Genomic DNA, 15,562 nt, shown 5'->3' with positions numbered 1-15,562 from the left:
AGAGTCCCTTGGACTGCAAGGAGACCCAACCAGTCCATTCTGAAGGAGATCAGCCCTGGGATTTCTTTGAAAGAAATGATGCTAAAGCTGAAACTCCAGTACTTTGGCCACCGCATGCAAAGAGTTGAGTCATTGGAAAAGACTCTGATGCTGGGAGGGATTGGAGGCAAGAGGAGAAGGGGACAACAGAGGATGAGATGGCTGGATGGCATCACTGACTGGATGGATGTGAGTCTGAGTGAACTCCAGGAGTTGGTGATGGACAGGGAGGCCTGGCGTGCTGTGATTCATGGGGTTGCAAAGAGTTGGACACGACTGAGCGACTGATCTGCTCTGATCTGAATGTAGATGTCTCCCCTCCTTAGGTGCAGTTTGCACACGATGACATTCTTCAAAGAGTACAGAGTGAAAGAGGGGGAAAAGATGAACTTAAAAGTAGAGAGCACCAACAACCCTGCTTAAGCCAGGTGTTCAGGGTGGTAAAGTCACGTTGGTGGTATATACCCTTGATATGTTGTGAAAAAAATGGCACTTTGCCTCTGCAGTCTTCCACCCAAAGTCCCATAGTTCAGTTCAGTTCAGTTGCTCAGTCATGTTCGACTCTTTGCAACCCCATGAATCGCAGCACGCCAGGCCTCCCTGTCCATCACCAACTCCCAGAGTTCACTCAAATTCATGTCCATTGAGTCAGTGATGCCATCTAGCCATCTCATCCTCTGTCATTCCCTTCTTCTCCTGCCCCCAATCCCTCCCAGCATCAGGGTCTTTTCCAATGAGTCAGCTCTTCACATGAGGTGGCCAAAGTATTGGAGTTTCAACTTCAGCATCAGTCCTTCCAAAGAACACCCAGGACTGATCTCCTTTAGGATGGACTGGTTAGATCTCCTTGCAGTCCAAGGGACTCTCAAGAGTCTTCTCCAACACCACAGTTCAAAAGCATCAATTCTTTTGTGTTCTGCCTTCTTTACAGTCCAGCTCTCACAACCATATGTCACCACTGGGAAGACCATAGCCTTGACAATACAGACCTTTGTCAGCAGAGTAATGTCTCTGCTTTCAATGCACTGTCTTGGTCTCTCATCACTTTCCTAGTTAAGTACAAATATGCCAATATGCGTTCATTAACCATGGTTCATTGTGATCATACTAATGTAATAGGTAGAGGGAACTGGGTGCAGGGATATAAGAACTCTGTTCTATCTTTAGAATTTCTCTGTAAATCTAAAACTCTTCTAAAGTAAAACTTTTGTTTTAAAACAGTGAGATGCCAGCACTTAATTTCTAGATAAACTTCCAGCTCGCCCCTCCTCCTCCATCTCCCCTCCCTCCTTCACCCCTCTCTCCTCTATTGAATGTGGAATCCCTGTCAAATACACATTGTAGTTTAATAACTGTCAAGGTGATAAACCAGAGAAATAATGCTAACTACCTTCTCCTCACTACTCTTTACTGTGAAGCCAGAGGGAAGCTGAGTGGAAGTCATGTGATATGACTTTGGTCTCTCCCAGAGCAATCACCCTTTCACACAAACTGATCATCTGATCAGATCCCCAAAGACTCTTTCCTATACAAGTTGTGTCTGAATTAACTTACTGTCCTAATTTAACAACCTCAATCTTCATGGGACCTTCAGCCACTCTCCCTGACCAGTATAGGGTATCAGCATCCCTTCTGCCTTGACTCTATGTTCTAATTTCCTACAGGTTGTAGGATCCTAGCCTTTTCACTCAAATTTCTTCTTCCTTATAGAATGAAAGATCAAATATGAAGGCCTGTCTTTTCCTTCAGTCCAGCTGTCAATGCTTTTATCCTCACACTATGCATTTACCACCTGAAACCTTCAGATCTATTCTCTGGGAACATCTAAAATGAGCCTGTGGGAGCATTTAACATAAAGATATCTATCACTAAAACATTTAATATCTATGTCAATGATGAGAAAAAATAGAATTTTAAAACTTCCCAAAAGGTTAAACCTAAGAATAAATGCTAGGGTGTTTTTCAGTTTCGAAATAATCCAAAGTGCTTTGTATCACTGTCGTAGCAGAGGCCCTTAAACATTTAAGCAGTAACCACCTAGCTAGAGAACAAGAGAGATTTCACCAGAGCAAACGGCAGCAGCCTCCTCTCTTGTGCCGAATAGACATGGCATTTCTGCTCTCAAAACTTGAAAATTCTGACTGTAGCTTGTTCAGAGTGGAGGACTAGAGGTCCCTAGGGCTCTGAGCTTTTCCAAAACACCCCCAAATGTTTGAGGCCAGAGGGGGATGGTGCATCAGTTCCAAATTATGACCAAGTAACTGCAAAATTGAAACTACAGGCAATCTCAAGGCTTTTAAAAATCTATTTTTGTAGCAATAAAATTATATTTAAGGAGGATGTGAGAGCATTCTAATATGCTTGATATGATGTGCATTGCGACATATATATCTGAAAGAGCTCCCTTGGTAGCAAGTAAGAGTATGTAGGATTCGTAAAGATTTTAAAATAGTCTAGATCCCTGCTGCTGCTGTGGCTGCTAAGTTGCTTCAGTCGTGTCCGACTCTGTGCGACCCCATAGACAGCAGCCCACCAGGCTCCCCCATCCCTGGGATTCTCCAGGCAGGAACACTGGAGTGGGTTGCCATTTCCTTCTCCAATGCATGAAAGTGAAAAGTGAAAGTGAAGCCGCTCAGTCGTGTCCTACTCTTAGTGACCCATGGACTGCAGCCCACCAGGCTCCTCCATCCATGGGATTTTCCAGGCAAGAATACTGAAGTCGGGTGCCATTGCCTTCTCTGCCAGATGATGGAAAGTACTCATGGTGGGGTCCTTGGGGACCTCAGGGTTGGGGGGTCACTGGTGAGTGCCCCTCTGAAGTCCTCTTCTCAAGAGACAACTCCCAGATAGGGTTAGGGATAGGGAGTTGTTTCTTGAAAAGAGGACTTCAGAGGGGCACTCACCAGTGACCCCCCAACCCTGAGGTCCCCAAGGACCCCACCATGAGTACTTTCCGTCATTTCTCAAAAGCAGAACAGAGAAAGTGCTTGAGACATCAAAAGGCCACACAGGCTATGATTCTCTAAATGGCATGATTTTGGCCAACAAAATTATTTCAAGCATGGACTCTGAAAAGACCCTTGTTGTGCGAAACTAAGACCCCTATAGGGTGGAGGAAGGGCCTGCCCTGAGGGAAGGAGAGGGGCTCTGTGGGAGGCAGACCCACTGACCTGTCAGCCCCAACCAGACCAGGCTTCGACTGACCATCAGTGGAACGTGAGCACAGTATTCAATGACGGCTCCTTCTCCCAAGGACACACCCAGCGGCTGCAACTAAAATTCTACTTTCCTCACCCCTGGTTCAGCATGCTTTTAAAAAAAAAAATATTTTACTTATATATGTGATATACATAAGCACAAGCTTCTCGTAAAAACCAAGAAACATAAAAAAGGAAAGAGTGAAACCCTCCTCTCCCTTGCTCTCCCCAGAGACACTGCTGTTTCCAGGTAGGTAGGCATTTTTCTACATCTTTTTTTAAATGTAAATATATACTCCTTAAACTGTTTTAAACAAAAGAGATCATGTGGTCCATATGATTTTTTTAACTTGCCTTTTCACTTCATGAATATCTTTTCATAATAGTGCACACGGGCTCACCTTTCTTTTTCACTACCACCTCCCATGGACCTCCTACACTTGAGTTTCTCGTTTCACTTAGCTGGCTTTTAAAGCAAGGCTGCAGCCTTTACTCAGGCATCTCTGAGAACACAGGTGAGGATATACATAAGCCAGATTCCTAGAAGTGGAACTGCTGGGTCAAACTGTATGTACCATTTAAAGCTGGCTGTTTCTATCAAATTTCTCTTCAATGTCATGTCAGTTACATTCCTGTGAGCAGGGCAGGAGAGTGGCTATTTCCCTCCCCTAACCTAGAGGTTCTGCTGCTATTCTTTGACACGGCCACATCCAAGCATGACATTCTAAGTTGCATGATCCCATGAGAAGCAAATGAGCTTTAATTTCAACACGGGTGCAATGGATGCTGTCTAAAAATGGCATGACAATTTACTTTTGCCTTGAAAGTATTACAACGAGGCTATTTAAACAGACTGTTGCCTTCTTGCCCTGGATCCCCTCTCAGAGTGGACCGCCTTTAATCCTCCCTTAAAACAGTCAGGAACACGCTGTTTTATGGCAACCACACCATCAAACAAGGAAAAAACCAGCAGCTCTTTGGGCAGAATTAGAATGGAGCTCCCTCCTTCCCCCTAGTTTAGCAACCAACAGCAGAGTGTGTTAAACCAGCATCTTACAAATGGGGTTGGACATTATCTTAATTACAGTCAACATGTTTATAATGCTAAATACATCTGACCTAAAAACTCAGCCTCAAAACAGCATGCATGCGGCTAGATAATCTCAGAATGGGCTGGTGACATTTGGTTGACATTTCCTCTCTCTCTCGTGTGAAAGGGTTGATCACTCACCAGCGATAAGAGAGACAGCCCTAGCTTGCCATTTAAATCCCCTTCCAATTACTTTCCTGCGATTGTATCAGTACTGGAGAAACTGAACTTAGCAGAGATCAGCCTTTGCAACTTCAGCAGAGTCAACCCCACGGTGAAAATTAAGGTATGTGTGTAAGCAGTATTCATTTTCATAAAATGATTAATTCACCCTTGGACAGCAAGGAGATCCAACCAGTCCATCCTAAAGGAAATCAGTCCTGAATACTCATTGGAAGGACTGATGCTGAAGCTGAAACTCTGATACTTTGGCCACCAGATGCGAACAGCTGACTCATTGGAAAAGACCCTGAAAGACTGAAGGCAGGAGGAGAAGGGGACGACAGAGGATGAGATGGTTGGATGGTATCACTGACTCGATGGACATGAGTTTGAGTAAGCTCCAGGAGTTGGTGATGGACAGGGAGGCCTGGGGTGCTGCAGTCCGTGGGGTCACAAACAGTCGAACACGACTGGGTGACTGAACTGAACTGAACCACTCATTTAAAAATATATCCACTTGGGTACGTCTGTGTGCCAGGCTACGCTGGGCACTGGAAGGAGAGTGTAGAAAAGGATCCATTCTGTGCCTCCAGGAGCTCCCGTGAGAAACAGGGACACAGACAGCACCCACAGGATGCATGCCCTGCAGTGGGCTGCCAGCCTGGGGGAGGAAGGGCCACAGAAAGGCTCCGCGGAGGCTGACACCTGAGATAAGGCCCAAACAGATGAAGACAGGAGGGAGGGAGTCCCAGGTGGAAAGAGAGAAAAGGGGTGTCAGCAGAGCCTATTTGAGAGCAGATGGCTCAGACAGTAAAGAATCTGCCTGCAGTGCGGGAGACTGGGATTCGGGAAGATCCTCTGGAGAAGGTAATGGCAACCCACTGCAGTACTCTTGCCTGCAGAATCCCATGCACAGAGGAGCCTGGTGAACTACAGTCCATGGGGTCGCAAACATTTGGACACAACTGCGTGACTAACACACAAGAAGTGAGCAAGGCTGCAGGGAGGGTATGAGGAGGGGAGGGACGAGCCACTTTCATCTGACGGTCTGGCTAGTCACTCATGTGCTGAACGTGCCCTCAGAACATGGAGAGCGTCCCAAAGCAATTACTTTGACAGCCTAAGGGGCCTCATTTGGATCAAATTTTCTAGTGAGTTTCAATTCATCTCTATTCCAAGTCCTGTATCTAGAAGACCACACAGTGCCCACTCCTCAGACCTACGTTTTGCAGGTACTGGAGTTCCAGCCTCGGGCATTCTCACTCCCTGCCTGTGGCTGCCCAAGCTCTGTCCATCCCTCTAGCCCAGCTCCAACACCACGTCCTTTCCAACTCTGCCCATCCCAATGCCCTCCCAGCAGCACTTCCCTCGCCGAGCATTTTCCCCGCCCCGCCCTGTTGTCTCATCCCTCACCGCCACCCCCTCCCAAAGCAGCGCCGAGGACCAGCCAGGCATAGATGAATGTTTGCTGAACCAAACTGCATAAGGGTGCCCTGATCAAACTGATGGCCAAACGAGGAGCGTTTTGACCTTTGAATAGGCCATCTCCTCATTCTGTTATCTTTGAACTCCACAGGGTGACAGTGTTAAAATTGAAAGGGCCTCTTGACTTCGACCTTGTGCTTTATTCAGACCACCAACCTTAGTCTTGCTCATGTTCTAATGTGGGTAAGAAGATGGGTACCCAGGGTTTATATACAATCCTCTCTATTTTTTGTACATGATTTAAAATGTGAATGATAATAAAAAGTGTTTTTTAATCCACCAGTATGTGAGGTGATGTGGGAGCCCACTTAACAAGTAACTTGTTTGGTTAGGCCTGGTTCCTGGTAAACAGAATGGGTTCCTGATCAAAAGAATAAGCTTTAAAGTCTGACAGCTCTAGATTTAAACCTGCTGCATCATTTACCAGCTGTATGACTCAGGACACAGCACAGGTCCTTTCTGAATCTTCATTATTTTCATCTGTAAAATGGGGGTGTTGATGATGGCACCCACCTCACAGGGTGAGTGTGAAGGTGGAATCAGATAATAAAAGGATGCACATGGTACGATGCCCAGGGGCTCAGAAGAATGGTCCTACTGACATCACCTGGCATTGCCTGCTGTTAGCATCATCATTTTCCTTCTTCTTATATCTTATTTTTAAAACATTCTTTGGTGATGGTTTATTTACATACCTATCTCTACTTCAAGCTCCTCAAACACTGGGATGCTATCTGATTATTTCCAGCATCAAACACCGGAGAAGGCAATGGCACCCCACTGCAGTACTCTTGCCTGGAAAATCCCATGGACGGAGGAGCCTGGTGGGCTGCCGTCTGTGGGGCTGCACAGAGTCAGACACGACTGAAGCGACTTAGCAGCAGCCGCAGCAGCAGACACATGACTTGAATCACAGAAAGTGCTCACAAACTTTATTGATTGCAAACGTCACTGATTATATACATCAGCACACATAAGAATGAGGGGTCTTCCCTGGTGGTCCAGTGGTTAAGACTCCAGGCTTCCAATGCAGGGAGCCCAGGTTCGATCCCTGGTCAGGGAATTTGATCCCTTATGCTGCAACTAAGACCCATCACAGCCAAATTAAAAAAAAAAAAAAAAAGAAAGAAATGGAGGGACAGTGGACAGTGTATGCAATGACCTCTATACAACGAGTCAGACCTCAGGGAACTGTAGGCCCCTGAGATCTCACGGGGTTCTACCCAAACATACTAGAGCGAGCCTTGCAGATCTGCACACATACACCAAGCACTGAAAAAATAAACTTCACTGAAACTGTGGATCCAGCATCCCCTGTTTTGACTTGCTCATGCTTTCATTCATTCAACAAAGGTTAACGAGCAATTCCTGTAAGACAAGCAGTGTGCTGGATGCTCAGGAATATATGCGTGCTAAAGTCGCTTCAGTCGTGTCCAATTCTTTGTGACCCTGTGAACTATAGCCCACCAGGCTTCTCTGTCCATGGGATTCTCCAGGCAAGAATACTAGAGTGTGCTGCCATTTGCTTCTTCATAGGAATATATGGAGAAAGGGAAACGAAGGCGGGTTTTGCTCTCAAGAGACACATAACCTAGGGAAAGAGAGAAGTAAGGAGATTATTTCATTACAGTATGGCAAACCCTTCAAAAGAAATAAGAAGGAGAATAGAAGAAGGAAGAAAGAAGGCCTTCTGCAATTAAGTCCTGTTGTTGTTTAGTGCTAAGTCGTGTCTCCTTTGCGACTCCATGGACTGTAGCCTGCCAGGCTCCTCTGTCCATGGAATTTCCCAGGCAAGAATCCTGGAGTGGGGTTGCCATTTCCTTCTCCAGGGGATCTTCTCAACCCAAGAATAGAGCCCACATCTCCTGCATTAGCAGGCAGATTCTTTCCCACCGAGAGACCAAGGAAGCCCTAATTATGCCCTACTGAATCTTAAAAGATAAGTAGGAGCAGGCAAACAAAGGAAACAGGGAAGGGTGTTCCAGGCAAGAGGGCACGGCGTGTGCAAAGCGTAAAGACAAGAAAGGACTTTGTACACTCCACAAGCTGTAAGAAGTTCCGAATGTCTGTAGAGATAGTACTAGTGGGAGTGGCAGAGACCACCAGGGTTTGTCTGTTTTTCCTGAAAGTAACTGGGAGTCACTGAAGAATGTTAAGAAGGGCATGAGCTAATATTGGCATTTTGGAATTATCACTTTGTTAGCTTTCTAGCAGCAAAGAGAACCAGAGAAGGCAATGGCACCCCCACTCCAGTACTCTTGTCTGGAAAATCCCATGGACGGAAGAGGCTGGTGGGCTGCAGTCCATGGGGTCGCTGAGGGTCAGACACCACTGAGCGACTTTACTTTGACTTTTCACTTTCATGCATTGGAGAAAGCAATGGCACCCCACTCCAGTGTTCTTGCCTGGAGAATCCCAAGGATGGGGGAGCCTGCTGGGCTGCCGTCTATGGGGTTGCACAGAGTCGGACACGACTGAAGTGACTTAGCAGCAGCAGCAAAGAGAACAGACTTGGAAAATGTATCATATTCCTATTTTACCGGTAACAGATCTAATATTGTCAAGCCAGAAAAAAATCTTAGAAATCACCTCTTCTAACCCACATATTGTAGAGATGAAAAAACTTACTTTCAAGGGTTATAAGGTAGTTTATCAAAACTACTTATCTTTTAAAAATTACTTAGTGAAGTTGAAAACTCTGCCCTACAATTCAGTCCCTCTAGTTCTCACTTTGCTGGCATAGCTCCTAGATAGGCTCCTTTCTATGGACATAGCTCAGGGAAGAGCCTCTTCAACGACTGAAAGCATTTACCTGGTCTGAGAGCTGGTAGAATATATATTCTACGAACATGAGAAAAATTGTAACTGGTTCTGTCCATTTTCTCCTAGTGATTAAAAAGTTAAACCCTTTTAAACCAGAGATTACTCTTTGAGCTTCTAATACTATTTAAATTACAACTCCCAAATCTTGAATGATGTAACAGACTCAAGTCCAAATGCTGCTTTTTTTAATTCTGTGCATTACATGGTGGTTACTTAACATGACAGAAGGCAACAGGACCAGATTGGCCTGGTAACAAGGTCTTAGAGGGGTTCTCGGTGCGGTAATGCTTACCATCCCCTCAATCCTCCAAAACAAGAGACAGGTTGATTATGTCATGTTTATATCCAGGAAATCGCAAAGAAACCCACAGAGGTGCACCTAATCTACGTAATGCTACAGTCTTATGATCCACGGGGTTAGTTCCTTCAAATGACCACAGTAACCAGATCAAGCAGTGCGGTACGTCCCAGTTTTAACAGCCCAGAGCTGGCCAGCCATCAAGTCATCATTCCTGAAGCAAACTGTGCAGGGTTAAGTAGATTTCATAAACTAAAACACCAGGGACAGGTTTATTTAGTAGCTATCTAGTGGGAAAAAATTAAGGCAATTGTCTTAACCATGCTGATATAAAAAGCTACTTGCTTCAGCAATACCAGATAACCACAGCAAAAGAGAATGGGAGAATCCCAAACCACATGCACTCTGAAAGGTATTTCCATTTGCTTTAGCAAACATGCAAAAATTCAAATGCATAGCAGCTCCATTATTAGGAATACAATAAATATTGTCATCAATCCCTTCCAAGCAGAGATCCTACAAAGATGCGGTGAGCCTAAGATTTCAGACCTCAGGACCCTTATAAAACACGAGCATCATTTCAACCCTCACAAGAATCTGTGTGTTTAATTCCATTTCTCAAATAGTCAAACAGGCTCAGAGAGGTACAGTCCTTTGCTTACTCTCTCACAGTTTGAAAGTGGCAGCTGCAATGTGAACCCACGTCTATCCAAAACAAAGCCCGGGCTTTTTGCGTTCCAGGCCCCCACATGTGGACTGGCTCCTGGCCTGTAGAAGAATCAAGCTGAGATGTGTCTGTGTAGGCCTGGGGGAAATCATGATGGAGCCGCCAGAGAGTGCAGCGTTCAGGAAGTCCTTGAGACTGGACTATTTATCAGGTTTGCTATTTAGATGACCTCCTCCACTGAAGAAGTTAATGCAGAGGTTTTGTTCTTCCCATTTAATGGATCAAGACAACTGAGACTCAGAGACCATGACTTGCTTAGATCCCAAGAAAATCAACAACTTTCCTGCATAAACTCCAAATCTGCCAATTGGAGCCCAGGGCTCAGTGTCCCTTCCTTAAGACTTCTTGTTATTCTATTGCCAGTAAAAGCTCTGTATTTATCTGAACAGGAAAGGCATCTTCTTAGATGGAAAGGAAAAAGAACACCTCTTTAAACTGTCTCTGTCTTGCTAAAGTGTCTTACATGTATCTAGTATTATGAAGGCTCATCAGGATAGTTAAATGAAATAAAATGACGTATTTTAAATTTGCTTTTATGGTTGTAAATTAAATTCTCTGAAATATTTTGTCTGTCAAATGAACATTTCATAAGATACCCTCCATTCATCCCACACGCCCGAAACCCAAAGTACAGCCTCATCCACAGTGTCCTAAATTTTACGAGTATTTAATAGTCTTTATTTTTCATTCTGCCAATGAAATACACAGTGAAAGCTTTTGTGCCGTGTTTCATTGGTTGGACAACAACAACCCCGGGCATCACAGCTCATGTTGCTGGACTACTAATTACAAAACAGCAAAATTAAGCTGCAAAGAATCAAGATGTGCAGAAATTTAGGAAGCAGAACGAAAAGGCATCATGCTTTGAGTGAGTTCATTCTAGATGTGTTCATTATCTGCCAAAGCCTAGGAAAGGCAAATATGGAATTTAAAAAGACACCATCTGTTGTGTGATGTTCAAATTATAAACTTAACCCTTAATTTTTACATCACCTGCTGTTCAATCATTTTCCTTTGGGATTAAGAGGAAAAAAAAAAAAAGCCAGGTTAGTACATGATCTAAGCAGGTTTAGCAGGATCAATGGAAGTTTTGTGTAAGACTTTTAAATAAGCCCAGTATCACAGTCTGTATATTTTCTCCAGAAAGAAATTCTTATATTGTACTCTTAAAACAAATACTAGTCATACAGTGGTTGCCATTAAGTCACAGGTCCACAACCACACAGAACAAGCCAGTCTTTTCTGCAATTTTTATGTTATTTAAAATCTCTAGACTCTTAGAAAGTAAAAATAGAGATTTTAAAAGTCTTTTGAATCTGTAAAATGAAAAGGAGAGTAATTCCTTGAGCAAAGAAGGAAGTGTATTTTTTTTTTTTTAATTTTTGGTGGGGGGAGGGGGGAGAATGTTTTTGAGACAGAAGGAAAAGTTTATAGCCCAAAGCAACTTTCTGTTTAAGTATCCAAAGGTAACACATGCCACACATAAGAGGAGACTACCACTAAAAAGAAAAAGAAAAGCAACATATCCTTGAAAATGCCCAAGTTTTCTTACGTGTAGATCTGAAATATTCTAGTTTTTAAAACTCACTTAACTACTGTAGCACAAATGCAACATTCAGGGTGGTTTTGAGTTCACAAAATAATTTTATTATACGTAAGAAAGCATACAGGCAGTAAAATTAAGAAAACATTCACAATGCATAAATAACACAGACCTGATGCAGGAGATAGTTTTCAGTAGATATCTTCCTTGTTACCCACTACATCTGAATGTTGAGTCAATTACTTATCCACAAGAATACTTTGTAAACATTTCCAAAAAATTCTCTTGAAATGCCCCACACGAATTAGTATCTGGCAACAGAGACTCAGAATACTTTTTACAATCCAGGTGATGACACAGGAACTTGATGCCAAAGCACAGAGAAAGGGCTAGCATTTGTCAAAAGAGATGCTGATGGCTTTAGGGTGCTTAACACGAAAGGAGAAAGGGGCTCCTGTTTTTTCCGCCAACAGAAGTGTCTTACTCAAGGATGATAACGAGGCACTATCTGCTAGTTTTATACCATTAACAGTTAGACTTTTTAAAAGAAATCAATTCTAAGTTCAGATTAAAGCATTACCAAAATAGCCCCACTGAGCAGCTTGGCTGGTAAGACGGAGAGGAAGGACTTGACCTTTGCCCCTGGGTGAGACTCGTGACACACGAGTTAAGGACACTCACTGTCTTCACTGCACATCTCTAACCAGGGCAGTCATTTATCTGGTTCAGAAAAGCTATCTGACACAGGATATGAGCAAAGACAAAGAGGGCCAATTATTTTACATAAATACAAAATGGCATATACTTTTTATTGCCACCTAATATAAATTTCGAGTTGGATTCTTCTTCAGCTGACTTTTATTTCAGATATTTACAGAACTGCAAATCATTCTGCTGGGAAAGTCTTTGTTACATAAAAAATTTTGAACACAAGAGTGGCTATGCTTTTTTAAAATCTTTCAAAATCTTTTTAGGAGAATAAAGCTATCACAGCATTTGTCAATTCTCATCTCCTATTTAGCTGTGCCAATAAATTTTAAGGAACAGTCACAGCTGTATTTTCTGTTTGTCTTTGCTGCGTTTCTGGAAGTTACAAATGAGCATTTAGGCTCTCAGAGAGTCTGTGTTTGTTTCATTGGCTTATAAAGTGCTAGTCAAATGAACAAAATGCTCTTTTAAGATCTCAGATAACTCATTCTATTAAATATGATAAATATAGATTTAATATAATAAATTTAAAATATCCATATAATACAATAAATAAATAAGACCAATATCAACTAAGCATCAATTCTGGGAGAAAAAAAGTCCCATTCCTACTGTAAGGCTCAATTTTTTTTTTTTTTTTTTTAGGAATAATTTATAAAGGCATGCACCTACCTTTACAATCTGAAAACTTTGCTTGGACCAGTGTTAGCACCTGTTTGTACACAGCAAACTCAACCCTTCTCATTTCCTTCCTGGAAAGCTTCAATTTTAAAGCGAAGCTGTTCATTGTTGATTCTTTGCCCTATTTTAAAGTCCTAAGAATCAGTTTCTAAAAATAACTTTGGAGCCAAAGACAGGTCCCTTGTGAACATTCGCTTCACCTGTGTCCCTCCTGATTCACTATGAACACCACAGAAAACACACTGGAACGCAGATTAAAGTGTAGATAGCTGTGTGTTGAGGGGAAGCAGCAGGGGAGAGCTCGCCCGACATCTCGAGTCTCAGCACGCCTTAGTTTTCTCACCACGAGCCTCAGAGAAAACTCTTGCAGCTTTTGGGACGAGCGTGACTGGCAGGATTCGCCCCAGGGCTCAGGTCGGGTGCTGCCCGTTTTGTGTGATGGGCTGGATCTTCTCAAGAGAGACGTCAGTGTCATAGTCCAAAATGACAGACAGGGCTGGGGACAGCTTCTCCAAGGGCTTGGCTATTCCCACCGCCTCCTCCTTCTTCAGGCCCTCAGAGGAGCCCACAGCGTGTGGGATCAGATACACCACATTGCAGTCCTTGGAGATGGAACCCCGAGGCTCGTGATGGCTGGAAAACACCACAGCCCCATTGTTATTGATGCTAACCGTCTCTATGGCATTATTCGTCGTCGGGCAAAGCCTGTAGCATCCTAAGAGGGTGGAAAATGCCTTCCGAAAATCAGCATTAAAGGCATAAATGATGGGGTTCAAGGAGGAATTAGCCCACCCAAACCACACAAACACGTCAAAGGTGATGGAATCGATGCAGAAGGGCTTGGTCTCTCCAGACCCACAGAAGGGCACCATGCAGTTCAAGATGAAGAAAGGGAGCCAGCAGCACACGAACACCCCCATGATCACCGACAGAGTCTTCAGAACTTTAGTCTCTCTTTTGAAGGACATCTTAAAGGAGCTTTCTGGTTGAGAACACTCCATGGGGTTTCCATTACCTGTAGTGGTCTGGCAGTTCTTGGCATGGACTGCTGCCCTCTCCAAGGCTGAGATACGCCGTATTTGTTTCTGGGCGATCCTGTAGATCCTGGTGTAGGTGACAATCATGATGGCCACAGGGATGTAAAAGCTTATTAGAGAGGATGAAATGGCATATGTCCTGCTCAAGCTGGAGTCACAGTTGTTGATGGTCTTGCCCAGGGAAGTGGCATTCCCCTCAGAGGGACCTGTGGGTTTCGCCTTGTGCCAGCTGAGCTGCACGGGGATGAAGGAGATAAGAACCGACAAAGTCCATGCCACACTGATCAGAATAAAGGCTGCCTTGGGGGTCATCTTCCTCTCATACCGGAAGGGGCTAGAGATGGCCCAATACCTGTCCACACTGATCACACAGAGATTGAGGATGGATGCGGTGGAGCACATGATGTCAAAGGCCACCCAGATGTTACAGAAGGACCCGAAGGGCCAGAAGCCAGCGATCTCGGCCACTGCTTTCCAGGGCATGACCAAGACGGCCACCAAGAGATCCGATACAGCCAAGGAGATGACGAAGAAGTTGGTCACCTTGGATCGCAGGTGGCGGAACCTGATCACGGCGGCACAGACCAGCGTGTTCCCCAGGAGGGTGGACAGGATAAGCAGCGACAGGAAACAGGCTGTGAGAATGCGGAAGGAGAAGTCCCTCTCCGCCACCAGCCCGGTGCCTTCCATGGTAGACGTGTTGAGAGTCCTCATCTTCCTGAGGGTGAGCACAAGGGGGCTCGGACACCCCCAAGTTCCTAAGCAGGGATTGGGGATCGGTCAGACCTGCAGGAGTCCTCACGGGCCACGCAGCCCCTTGCCCAGCCCCACTTGCTCTCCTGGGTGGAGGTCCTCACCAGCATTCCACCAGACGGCTGCAACAACCGAGTGGCAGGAGCCTGCCCGTGGCAGTCCGAGTCAGCCCCTTGGAAGGTCCCTCTTGCTCTCTACAACTGTCTTCTGACTTCCTTGCTCCAGGTCACTGTCGTGGGGACAAGATGACCTTTCAATGCCTCCTGGAAAGCCCTGGTTATTTAGCATATTCTAAGCTGTCAAACCAGAGACTCTCAGGCCTCTACCGAGCTAGTCAACTGTCGTCACATTCCGGGTCTGTGGCCTCTCTGGTGTTGACAGATAATTCTCCCCTCTGAGGCGCAGCTTAAAATACATGCCCCGCTCCTCCAAGCCCCGGGCTCTGCAGCAGCTCCCCTAAAGCCCTAGAAAGCAAAGAGAAAGCAAAGGTCGTTTGCCGAAAGGAGCAGATCGCATCTTCACTGTCAAGCCCAACCCAGCTCCCTCTGAGCCACCTACCTTGCCTTGGGGTTGTCTCTCTCCAAGCCCCCGGGAGCTCCTGGAGCTCGGAGAGCAGTCTTCGGAGGCGATGCCGCGCCAGGGCACCCAGGAGGCGCGCCTGAGTCCTGCCCTGCGCGCGCAGCTTGGGTTCCGTGACCGATGCGCAAAAATCGCAGGAGCAGGTTTGGGACAAGGATCCCGGGCCAGGTCTACAGAGAGCTGGCGTTGCCCCCCACTGCCTCGAATGGCTGGAGGCGGTTCAAAGCGGACGAGACCCCGGGAAAGGCTTCCAGGCTCTCGGAGAGAGGGCACCCCCAGTACTACTCACCTGGGCAGCTACCTTTCTCCCGGGGCCGAGCGCCCGGGCACCCCTCGAGCTGCCTCTGGCCCCTCGGGGATGAGCCCTGCGCCTTCCCGCGAAACTGCCCGCTTCCTCCCGGGAGCCCGTGGGCACACGAGGCAGAGAGAGCCGAGCTTGT

At 45.4% G+C, this 15,562-nt stretch overlaps 1 protein-coding gene across 1 annotated transcript; it reads right to left on the bottom strand.

Moving 5' to 3' along the window:
* Positions 1–12,702: 12,702 nt before the first annotated feature.
* On the bottom strand, positions 12,703–14,940 carry DRD1 (dopamine receptor D1). Its single transcript, XM_010862102.1, has one exon. It carries the CDS (start codon positions 14,502–14,504, stop codon positions 13,164–13,166), a length of 1,341 nt encoding a protein of 446 aa, XP_010860404.1. The 5' UTR covers positions 14,505–14,940; the 3' UTR covers positions 12,703–13,163.
* Between the last annotated feature and the right edge of the window lie 622 nt (positions 14,941–15,562).

Source organism: Bison bison, unplaced genomic scaffold (genome assembly GCF_000754665.1).
Source record: "Bison bison bison isolate TAMUID 2011002044 unplaced genomic scaffold, Bison_UMD1.0 scf7180017864476, whole genome shotgun sequence".
NCBI lineage: Eukaryota > Metazoa > Chordata > Mammalia > Artiodactyla > Bovidae > Bison > Bison bison.
This window is presented reverse-complemented; position numbering and strand designations above follow the sequence as displayed.

What these genes read in the sequence shown, in the direction of transcription:
- DRD1 (XM_010862102.1), bottom strand. Translation starts at nt 14,504, where the DNA reads ATGAGGACTCTCAACACGTCTACCATGGAAGGCACCGGGCTGGTGGCG.